General features: G+C 37.7%; 2 protein-coding genes across 2 annotated transcripts; both read right to left on the bottom strand.

The window, feature by feature from the left end:
- Positions 1–3,358: 3,358 nt before the first annotated feature.
- On the bottom strand, positions 3,359–4,051 carry LOC133180413 (uncharacterized protein F54H12.2-like). The gene has a single exon (XM_061314943.1). It carries the CDS (start codon positions 4,049–4,051, stop codon positions 3,359–3,361), a length of 693 nt encoding a protein of 230 aa, XP_061170927.1.
- Positions 4,052–9,182: 5,131 nt separating this feature from the next.
- On the bottom strand, positions 9,183–10,166 carry LOC133180542 (uncharacterized). Its single transcript, XM_061315030.1, has one exon. It carries the CDS (start codon positions 10,164–10,166, stop codon positions 9,183–9,185), a length of 984 nt encoding a protein of 327 aa, XP_061171014.1.
- Positions 10,167–12,353: the final 2,187 nt, after the last annotated feature.

The raw sequence follows: 12,353 nt of genomic DNA on the forward strand, positions 1-12,353 counted from the left end.
GTGGACCCTAGATCTCCAAGACCGACTCGACCCACGTGACAGTTTTTTTGGTGGCAGAACCAATGCCATCAAACTACATTACAAAGCTGCAGAAGACGAAACCATACAGTACTTCGACTTTACCAGTCTCTATCCATGGACCAACAAATACTGTCGCTACCCCGTTGGCCATCCTACCATTGTTACGGACAATTTCCAGGACTTGTCACAGTACTTTGGACTTGCCAAAATTAAAATTCTCCCCCCTAGAAAACTTTATCATCCTGTACTTCCTTATAATTCGAATGGAAAATTAAAGTTTCCACTGTGTCGCACATGTGCGGACAGTGAAAATCAAAATGCATGTACATGTTCTGAAGAAGACAGAACCATCACGGGCACGTGGTGTACTCCCGAAATTCAAACGGCAACGTCTAAAGGATACAAAATTTTAAACATTTATGAGGTCTATCATTTTACCGAATCGTCAAAATACGACGTCGAGTCGTGTGAGGGAGGATTGTTTGCTCAATATGTAAATATGTTCTTAAAAATCAAACAGGAGGCTTCGGGATTTCCAGCCGAATGCGTTACAGAAGAAGATAAATGGAAATACATCAGGGAATACAAAGAGAAAGAAGGCATACAATTAGACTATAACAAAATTAAAAAAAATCCCGGTTTGCGATGTTTAGCAAAACTCTGTTTAAATAGTTTTTGGGGTAAATTTGGTCAAAGGTTAGGCATGCAACAGTCTATGTTTATTCACGAAGCAGAAGCCGAAAAATTTTTTCAGATGCTTTCAGATCCAACAAAAGTACCACACAATTTTCACATTGTTTCAAGAGACATACTCCATTTAGAGTGGAGTAACAACCCTTTGTTTACTCAATTCGATAACAAAACCAATATATTCTTAGCCTCTTTTACCACCATGTGGGCTCGACTGAAACTATACAGTGTTCTTGACAAATTAAACGAGAATGTTTTGTATTTTGATACAGACAGTGTTATTTTTAAGGCTAAAAAGTCGGACGACTTAAGTTATCTACCCATTGGTAATTACTTGGGAGAGTTAACTAACGAGATCGCCCCACAAGATGGTTACATTGTTGAATTTGTGTCGGGGGGTCCTAAGAATTATGCTTATCGTACGTTGTCGGGGAAAGAAGAATGTAAAGTTAAGGGATTCACACTGAACTGGGCCAACTCAAAACTGATCAATTTCGATGCCATTAAGTCCATCATCTGCACCTCACACGACCGACAAATCGAAATTGTCAACCCCTGTAAAATATCGAGAGACAGTAGAAAGAGGAAATTGCTAAACAGAGTAGAAACTAAAAATTATAAAATGGTGTACACCAAAAGGAGAATTCTTCCCAACTTAGACACGTTGCCCTTTGGATTTTAATTGTGAAAAAAAAGTTCTTAATGTTTTTATCTTTTTATTGAATGACATTTACAAATAAATGATCAACATTACACTTTTGTTCATTGTTATAACATTGTTAATAGGTAAGCCAGGGAATTTTTTTCTTCTTCCGTCGAACATTAATGATTCCAGGAGGTCTTCCGACTTTTTTCTTACTGACATAACCAGTTCCAGTTTGTAACAGGTGGGTGTCATCCACTTGGTCGCCGCAATTCTGGCTTCGGTCTTCGGGGGTTTGCTTCGAGGTCTGGACGGTCTCGGATATAGCTTGAGTCGAGTGATCCTTGGCATAGTCCAATTTTTGAAGTAAATGTTCATATTTCAGTTTCGGCACAAGTATCATTTCCCTCGCCATTTTCTTTGAAAATGTTGCACAATAGGTGTTATTAAAAGTGATATTAAAGAAGTATGTTTGAGTAATATCCGACGTTTCTCTCGGTTGCTGACTTCTCTGGATCCCAGAGATCGAATGTGTGATTCGTAAGGTTTCAGTTGGTTTATATACTTTTTAGGCAAAGGATAAGTCCCCGTATAAATGTTAAGTGCTATTTCACTAAGCACATCATACTGTTCACTGGTCAAGGCTTTAACGAGTACTTTTTGCTGTGCACTGTCAGCATACAAGAGAAATTTTAAAAAAGCCTCGTGTTTCTTCACCGTTTGCTTCATGTTTAAATAATGAGTAGAGAAAACAAAATCATTCTTATTTATATAGGTTGGTAAATGATCATCTCCTCACCCGGGAGGATACGAGACCTTAGTTGATACTCTCTGTTTTGTGTTGGTTCTAAACAAACATGCAAGTAACCGAAATTTGGTCGAGTTGCGGATTCGTATGCCGCTTTGAAAAAGGGGACCTGTCCTGGTAATATCTGAGATCCAAAAGTGATGATCTGTCTAGAATCACGGTAATTCTTAAACAAAATGATATTGAGGCAGTTCAATGAAATGGTCCTTGCATATTTTCCCGGAGGATATAGGTTCTGGGACAACATCACTGTGGTCACGTTTCTGTGATGAGATGTCACCGTGAACAGATGTACCCAGTCCTGAGATTGTGCAACTTGTAACATGAGATCATCCAGTACCAGTATGGTGTGATCCATACCCTCGGTGTACTGTTCTATGTCTTCTTTAGAAGGCAATCCTTGGTGTAATGATAAGTTTGGTATCGTCTGCACCATTTCCTCAAACATAGGTTGATGTTCAGAATAAGCATACACTATTCTATCCACAGGTATGGAAAACATACCATTAGCGTTTTGTAAAAGTTTTTTAGTAAAATGCGTTTTTCCGCTTTGTGTACTACCACATATTAAAATGGTGGTAGGTGCAGAAAAAGGTAGCAAGGAACGGCTGTTCCACCATTTATTCATACTCTCTGTTTCCATGTTTCTCAGTCGCCAGACTTTTTCAAAATGAAGTTAGGTGCTATGTCACACACATATAAATATTTATTCAATTATAAAATAACTCCTGTATATACTTTTCATGATTTTTAATGATACATAAAATATTCATGCATAAAACTTTTTACAAAACCATCATTAGATTGAATGTCATTAGAAAATAAATCATACACATGACTGAACGAGTTTTTTAAACACAATCTTGCAATTAGAAATACTAATACATAAAGTCCACATAAGTCGGAATTACGAGGTTGAAGTCGAATGGATTTGAAACGACAATCAACACTGTTCATTTTCACAAAGTTTTGTATATCTTGACTGTAATCAGCTGGGGATTTTCCAAGGCTGTCGAAGAACTCTGCTTGCAATGGACTGTACACGATGATTGTCACCCAGTGTTCTCCGGGTAATGGTAAAGGTTGTGTATTGACGATAAAGGCGCTTGGAAATTCTGTAACCCTTTGAGGCAATATATTACTAGCAAATACACCTTTGACGTAACGTCTTAAGCATGGATTTGTCTTCACCATATTTAAAAGATGCGTTGAATTCTTGGTTGAATGTAGTTAATGTCACGTGATTTGTCAACCTCAAGTAGGGATGAAAAAGTTGCAAATACAATGGCATTGACAGCTTTGGTTGTTGCTTGTTTGAATTTCAATTCCAGTCTGGTGTTTCCCCTACGAATCAGGTTTAAATACTCTTCTCCAAATCCACAAGGATCTATCGTAAACACAAAAAGTGAGTATCCATTTCCAAAATTATCACGAGAGATAATCAGTCCAGCATCGTTGTTCCATTTCCCAGAGGCTTCAAATAAACGAGCATAGGCGGCTGAATAATGTCCTGCCGTAAAGTCCGTCTTCAGTGGTCTTCCAGGTACGCTTTCTCCGTTGACGTATATCCCGATATCTGTTAATCCCATATGATCGAAATTAAAGGGGTTGGCTGTGTAATCCCCATTCACAGCTTTCTGGTCCACCAGAGCCACCACGATTCGATCGGGTACTGCCTGTGGAAATATATTGTCCCAGTAAAACTCGGTAGATCCTTTGGGTATGGTATTCATTTTTAGTTCATTTCTTGATATGGTATACTTTACAGGGGTGGATTCGATCTGTTTACTATGGTTCAGCAGAACACCTGGATCAACACGTACTTTGGCCACTTTATACACGACGTCTTGTAATTCTAACTTGTAGGCTGGTGTAGAAGCGGCAGACATGATGACAAAAGGGGCACTGGATCTAAAGAGTTTGATGTACAGTACCGACCAGACACAACCTAACACCAGAGCGAACCCAAAGCGCACCCCGGGTTCGCTTTCTGGGTTCGCTCGGGGTCCGCTACGGGTCCGCTTTCAGAAATTTTGGGTGCGCTCTGGGTTCGCTTCGGGTTCGCTCTGCGTTCGCTCGGGGTCAGCTCTGGGTCCGCTAGAGCGAACCCGGCGTTCGCTTTCTGGGTTCGCTTTACGCACTCAAGCGTGAAGCGGACCCCGCTTTAATCTTGCCGCGAGTAAGCCCCGCCCCTTGTATATTCCAAATACAGTAGTGAAATCGATCATTATTGTTTTTGTGGCGATCGATACATAAGCATGTACAGTGGTTGCAACGTTATTGTTGAAAACATATACACGAACGATTCCGCACGATTAAACCTGTTACACGAACGATCCTTCACGTACACGATTCTTCACGTTACACGACCATTCATGATTGTTAACGCAAACGCGCGATTTTTTACGCAAAATAGTTAAAAGTATATAGGAGTGGATATTTTTTAGAACGAAATTAGGCTTAATTAATAGATATTTTAGATTAAAAATAATTATTGGTGAAATTCATCGACTTTGGAAAACTGAAAAAAAAAAAACATTTAGAAATGGATATTTTTGAAACTACATGTACATGTAAATAAGACTTAATACATGTAGTTATTTTAGATTACAAATAATTATTTATGTAATTCTCCGACTTTGGAAAATTGTTTTTTTTTTTAATTAATCTTTTTGATACTTAAAGATGTAATTTATGATTGAATGCTGCTTGTTCTATCACATGATATAGATGGGCCGTGAGTTTTGATTTAATTGGATTTTATTATATGCAGTAAGCGGGTGTAAGATTTTTAATTAAAAATGGCCTAAAATGATTCAAAACTTTATCCATCTTTCCATTTATGAATTTCAAAAATCAGCCATTTTTTATTCCTTCATTTGCCGAAATTATATTAAAAAAAATAATAATTAGCATCAGGGATTAAAAGTAACCCCGACAATCATGTCGTGTACGTTTGCCGACTAAATATTTAAATGTAAGTATTCGGAATTTTTTTTCATGTACATTTTTGATTTATTGATATAAAACAATCAAGACCACAATTAGCAGTTAATATAATAAACATCAGAGAAAAAAAATCGTTAAATATCTTAAATAGGCTTTATTATAAAAGTTACGCTATTTTTAGAGAATACAATACTGTACGACTTACTATATTGCTTATTTACTACCGATAATTAGTTCGTTCAATTATGTAAATCGCGCTTCATTTTTTCCTCTTTTATTTCAGGTAAAAAAAAACAAACAAACAAGCTTATTAAAGCTTTACATTATTTTTCTTGTAGAAGATAATTCAAAATAATACCATAGTTGTTTACGATCGGACATACATGTACTTTTAATTTTTTTTTCATTTTCAATTAAGAAGATCAGTAATTTTAATGTTGATCTGGATTTAGACGAGATGGAAATTAGAATTATAAAGTAATTGAATAAAAAGCACGTACATGTACATAATTATACATAATCTTGTACAGTAACTTGAAATGATGAAATGCATTGATTTGTCAAAAACCTTTTATTTTTTTCATTTTTTAGTAACAATTGTAATAACCATTATTTCCTTTTTTTCTTTTATACACGAAAGTACCTTTTTACGAAATGTTAATGGATTTTAAAAATAAAAAATACAGAAAATAAATGTGTAAAAATAACATGCTACCTGGATAATTAAGATATAAATAATTTTTTTAATCATGTTAATAACAGTTTCACACTTTACATTAATATACTTTGCTTGTACAATGTTTTATTTACATCGAATAACAAACTGGATTGGTCGAGGCGCTGATTGGTTAACACGTTTTATCGCTAATCCTGATTGACAGCTCCGTTACGCAACACCGAACGCGCGTTCGCTTTCTGGGTTCGCTACTGAATTTGGGGTTCGCTTTCTGGGTTCGCTCTGGGTCCGCTGCGGGTTCGCCCGGGGTCCGCTCCGGGTTCGCTCGGGGTCCGCTATAGCGAACCCCAAGCGAACCCAGAAAGCGAACCCGGGGTGCGCTCTGGGTTCGCTTTCTGTTAGGTTGTGTCTGGTCGGTACTGTAGATGTCTACTCCGTTTATCAAGTATTTATCTATATCAAAGATATCTTCCATCAGGTTCCCTTCCAGCTCAAAGACTTTACTTTCCTGAGTGTAACCATACCGCAGGACCAGACCGGCATTGCCTCCATTGTATGCATTACCGTCGGCAAGATTTCCCTCGTCTTTAAAGAACAGCTCAGATTGTTTTTGTGAATTGAGTTCGTCTTTCCCGCTGAACAAAATTGTTTTGAGATAAGCCTTCCACGGGTAGTTATTGGTATTGAAAGAGACCAATTTGTTGTTCAAGTAGACATCCATTTGGGAGAACATGCTTTGTAGAGGTAAGTTCACTACACCAGTTTCTTCGTTTGCTGCCAGTGCCGATCCATCTGCTTTCAGAATTCGGGCTTTTACGTATAGTTTACTTCTTTTTAAATCAATGTATTCTGCTCCTGAGCCTGACACTACGATCTCAATGGGTGTGTCAGACACTCCTATGCTAGAAATTGGTCTTGCTTCTGTAAAATACACTTTCTCGACCGCTACTTGGTTTGTGGGGGATGCAAAAAGAGAGAGTTCCATTGGTTGTGCTATGTCTTTATTATCACTGCTTAAAAATGCCATTTTTACAGCTTGAAGATACTTCTGTAGCTGTCAATATTAAATTCTTTCTTTTTTCTAGACTGTGTTTTCTTGCTTGGCACTCGTCGCTGTTTCTTAACAGACGTCTTTTTCTTTTCTCCGGTGGTCTTTCTTTGTTTGGGTTTAGATGCCTGTTTTCTCCTCGGAGTTTGAGATGTTGTTGGCTTCAATTTCTTTGAAGGAATGACAGAAGATTCTGTACGTGGCCTTTTTATACTTCCCTGCACTTTGACAAATGGAGCTCCCTCTTTTACATCCTTGGCATGTTCCACTTTAGCTCTTTCCTCCACGGCAGCTACAGGGGTCACTTGAGTGCTGTTTTCTACTGATTCTAACTGTGAGTGAGGCCTCAGTGGAATGACATAAGACTTGTAACTTCTCACACCTCTCCCAATTTGTTTTGGTTTGTATTTGTAAGGGTTGAATTTTTTCTCTGCCATGTTCTTGTAGAAAGCTTCCCATATTTTGGGATCGCTGATGTAGGTCTGACTATTCATCATAAAACGTAAGGAAACTTTTTGAAATGAAGTGTTACAGTCACCGGTCCGTTTAAAAATGAAACTAAATTTCCTTCTCTGTCCGTTATATATATAGCAATCTGCTGTAATTGGCCAATTTTAACTGGAATGTAATAAGGTAGTGTGTAAGTGATATTTTCTGGTTTCTCTCCCAGGTATATGCGTCTTAGGAGGGGTGCCTCTTTCCCCCAATAATTGTTTCCTCACAAATATCGCAACACACAAACAATTCTGATTTCTTCTTAGATGAAATCCAGCTCTCTGTAGAAAATTCTGTCAAGGCAACAGTCCAATATCCGTCAAATTGAATCTGTTTATTTAATTGAACTCGGAAGCAATGGGGTTTATTTTCAAAATATTCAGAGCTGTCCGTAGACGTCAAAACCATTCGAACGCTCATCTTGAATAGAGAGAAATTGCAGAAAATGGTGGCTTTTATTGTTTTTCGAGAGAACTCTCTGGAATCCATGAATTAAATTTCTTGGGCCATCCTTCCCATTTAACATAAACTTCATTGGTTGTACCACGACGCCTTCTTTTAAGTATTTTCTCCACTCTATAAGAAACATCTTCTGACTTTACGACTTTTTGAAGCTCAGACTCGTAGAAAGTACCTTCTATAGGGTCATCTGCCAAATCTTTTACTTTGTACACAGGTACTTGACCTCTTTTGTATCTTTCACTCACTTTAAAAAACTCTTCTGTCCATTTCTGCTGGTAGTCTCTTTGGAAAGGGTGTTTTAGCTGTGATATTCTGACATTATCTCCAATTTTTAATTTGAAAAAGGGTTTTACTCTTTTTTGCACTTTTTTTTTGCTTGAGTTTTTAGGCTGGTTCAGATCGTTTTTTGCCAGGTCTGGTTTTGTTTTCCCCGACAGATAAGCCGCTAGTCTTATTTCATCGGCATTCTCTTGCTTAACATTGGCTGGAGCATTCCCCCCTAATGATCTGTGAGGTCTATTGTTGTAACTTTTCACCAAGTCTTGCAAGACATTCACAAAGCGGTAAGTTCGGTTCTTCATAAAATAACGATACATTAGGTTCTTCATGGTACGAATAACCCTCTCGGCATAGTTTGCTTTTGTTTCATTTTGAGTGTACATGACGTTTATTCCCTCTTTCTTCAGAAATGTCTTTACCCAACGATTTTTAAATTCACTACCCTTATCTGTTCTAAGGGTCTTAGGTTTTCGTCCTCTTTGGAAAACTGATTTTAAACCGTCAACAATGTTTTGATGATGTTTATTTTTTAAGGGGATTATAAATAAATATCGGCTAAATATGTCAATAAGCACTAATAAGAATTTATAACCATCGTTATGGGATGCGATGTTTGAAACGTCTGCCAAGTCACCATCCCACATAGAATCGATCGTGTTCACTATCACCTTTGAACGCGGAAATGTTTTACGAATGGGTTTATACAGACTATAAGAATCTTCATTGTTTAAAAACTGTCTTATCCTTCGTCTACCAATCTTGTATTTGCCTTCCTTTGTAACAGCCTGATATAATTTTTCAGGCCCTGCATATGCCCCCGGTTTACCGGGAGTGTAGTAGAGCTCCCTCAAGTAATCCGTGTAGTCTGACATACTGGAACATACTAACGATCTCTCTTCGACAGTAACATTTTATATCATTGTAAAAAAAAATACATCGCACGTTTGGAACTAGTTTATTTTGATATTGTTAGAATAAAATGATAACACAAAAATTCGATGCACAATAAATAATATATATATATATATATATATATATATATATATATATATATATATATATATATATACATATGTTACATTCATATCATTAATTATTTTAGTGTTCATTGTCATTCAAGATCACTCTCGATGGTTTCCATGTCTGGTAAATCACCCGCGTTACATTCCATTGACATGTTGTCTTGTGGGTCGTAGCCAAAGGGGGTACATTCGGGACAGCTTAACATTCCAAGTTGATTTTGATGAGACTCACTGAGCATGCAAAGTTCAACGTCCTTTAGTTCTGGAACATATTCATGCATCTCCTCGATGACATCTCTAAGTCTGACAAATTTGTTTTTGTTCAGAGTAACACCTTTCCTTGTAGGTATAGGTTCTTGAACATTTTCTGGCTTCCAGAAGTGTCTTATGTCCACTGTCGGATAGCCTGGTGATAATGAAACGAACACACCTCCACCAACATGCCACTGTGCTTCTTCATCCTCTTTTCCAGTATTGTCTATGTAGTCTTGAATATCTGGTAAAAGAGATTCAAACTTTAACCAACGGGCTAAAGGAAAGGTAACTCCCTTCTTGGTGGCAATGAAACGACCATGTGATTCTGCGAGGTGACGGATGTGAACGTAAATCTCCCCCTTGAAAGGCATGACGGTGAGGAATAGATCATTAAAGTCGTCCAAACTTATCCTACATCTTGGCTCCTGAGACTGTTGATGATCAGCTTTCTTTGATTCGTTTCTGGAACCTCCTCTTTCTTTAGTACTGACGACTAATGATCTTGCCATGGCCAGCTTCTTTTCGTACTCAGACTTTGTGTCATCATCCTTATTCATCAGGAGTCGGGATAAGTCAGCTTGATTGGCTTTCATCAATGCCGTTCTAAGCCCCATAAAAGCTCTCGAACCTCGACGTAAAATGATGCTGATCAATTTCCTGTTTTTGTCATAGCTGGTTTTCTCAGCGTCTATCTGTTGTCTCATTTCATCAGTAATTATGTTTGAGGCGTAAAGATGCCCCGCAACAGGAACAGCCATCATTTTCTTCACCAATGTTGAGTAGTTTGACTTAATCACGTCTTGATGTTTTTGCTCCATCTTTGTTGACGATAAGGATCTCACAAGGAGATTTGCTCAAGACTGATGAAAATTTTCAAAATGTTACAAGTTTATATATGATTTAAGTCACGTGGCTCGTGACTGTAGACTCCCCCATGACGTCAGTGACTGTAGACTCCCCTCATGACGTCAGTGACTGTAGACTCCCCTTAGAATGCGACTTTTCTCTAAACTGACTGTAGAAATTTGATGACTGTAAAACACGCTGGCTGTATATTTTGGCATTACAGATCTTTATGGGTGTCCAGGTTTTGTGCATGAGATTGAGTTATTATTTGTAAATGTTTCTCCAGTATAGGACTTAAAATTTTTGATGCATGATTTATTCTTCTTTTAAAACGATATCTGTCCAAAGCCATGGTCATCCATTCTCCCTTCCGATCTTCATAGGGAATAAGGATGATCGTTTTTTTGTCTGAAAATTTCACAGTCTTGTCCATTATCCCTCTTCTTTGACAATTCTACATTTTATTCCTGCAACGCTTTATATATGATTTTGTGCTTTTAAAATAGATCCATCCATATGATCTACAGATGCTTTTAAGTACTGCCACTGTGTTTTACTCAAGGTAATTCCTTCGTTCCCCGGTTTTCCAGACTGAAATCGTCGTATGTCAACCTGTATGGTGTCATTGGCACATATCATGGCATATACTTCGTTGGAGAGTGGGTACCGATCCACGTATGAACATGTTTTAATTACATCTTTTTTCAATGTAGGGCGTAAAACACAGTCTACTTGGGTAGGTTTTTTCTTCTCGTGTAAAACACTGACAGCGATGCACAAAGAAATAATAAGTACAATCGCAAAAAAGCTAGGTATTACAATCGCGATTTTTTTCTTCAACTTCTCTTTTAACATCCCTTTGCACTCATTACCACAATCACTTGTTAGAAGTTCCATCATTACCATTTGTTCAGCCATCTTTAAACAAAATGTTTTTGCTAGACTACTGCATTGCACATTTATATACATATGACCTCCGTGGGCGGGGTTTTGGAAAACCCCCTGATGTCAACTTGAACTGTACAAATCAGATTCTCTTAAGACCTGTGGAAAGTATTTTTTCGGCATAACCCTACGTTTCAATATGTATTCTTCAGATCCCCAGCTGTCTGCAACGTCATAACCATTTTTCATTTTTTCCTTGAAATCAACAATGCAATCTTCCTTTCTGTCAAACCATTGACTTTCTTGTAAAGTCCATTTCTTTTCATTTCTTCTTAAAGCATTCCAGGCTAAAATTTTCCATTTGTACTGCTTTCCCTGAGTTGCCATCGTTATTACAAGGCAACTGAGATTTACAAGGTATTTATTCTTATTTTTTAAAAATGTCAGTGACTGTAGACTCCCCATGACTGTAAAATCGTATGACCTCTAATGTTTGGAAAACCCCATGACGTCAGTGACTGTAGACTCCCTGACTGTAGACTCACTCTTTGCACTAAGGGAATCCATGACGTCATTGACTGTAGACTCCACCCTTGACTGTGACCTCTATTTTGACCTTTGTGGGTGGGGTCTGGAAAAACCCATGACGTCATCCTGACTGTAGACTGACTGTTCTCTGTCCCCCTTACTACTATAGATCTAAATTTGCATCCCACTAACGGCAATGGTGATGTCTCAATATGAGTGAACAAGTCTCGAGAGGTACCTTAAACAAACAAAATCATTCATGCCACCGTCTATCAGTACTTACAGTACTTTGATTATATTTACTGTGTTTGTGTAAATATAGATTTCGAACTGTGAATAAACCGTAAACTTAATAATCACAATAAACGCAATATGAGTCAAGTCATATTATGGAAATGAGTAGACCAACTTCTTGTAACATAGTCAAAGAAGCATAACGCTTACAATATTATCATTACTGACTTTTGACACTACCCGGTACAATTATCAAGTTTTGAAACCATCCCTCGTTAATGCACATATATGTTACGCGCGCGCCAATCGCAAATTCTTTCTGGAATTTCATCTCAACAAAAAAATTCAACAACCTATCCACCATAATCCAGTGATCTTCATTCATTCTCGCCATCCAATAATTTTGAGTAAAGTATATGATCATAAGAGCTACGGGAATGTTGAGGTGTAATAAATGGTAATCAAAGCCCCCCTATGCCAGGCCAATTAGGACGCCAGCTGAAAGGACCATA

The sequence above is a fragment of the Saccostrea echinata genome, unplaced genomic scaffold (assembly GCF_033153115.1).
Source record: "Saccostrea echinata isolate AGI-Se365-2 ecotype Australia unplaced genomic scaffold, CSIRO_AGI_Sech_v1 ptg000006l, whole genome shotgun sequence".
NCBI lineage: Eukaryota > Metazoa > Mollusca > Bivalvia > Ostreida > Ostreidae > Saccostrea > Saccostrea echinata.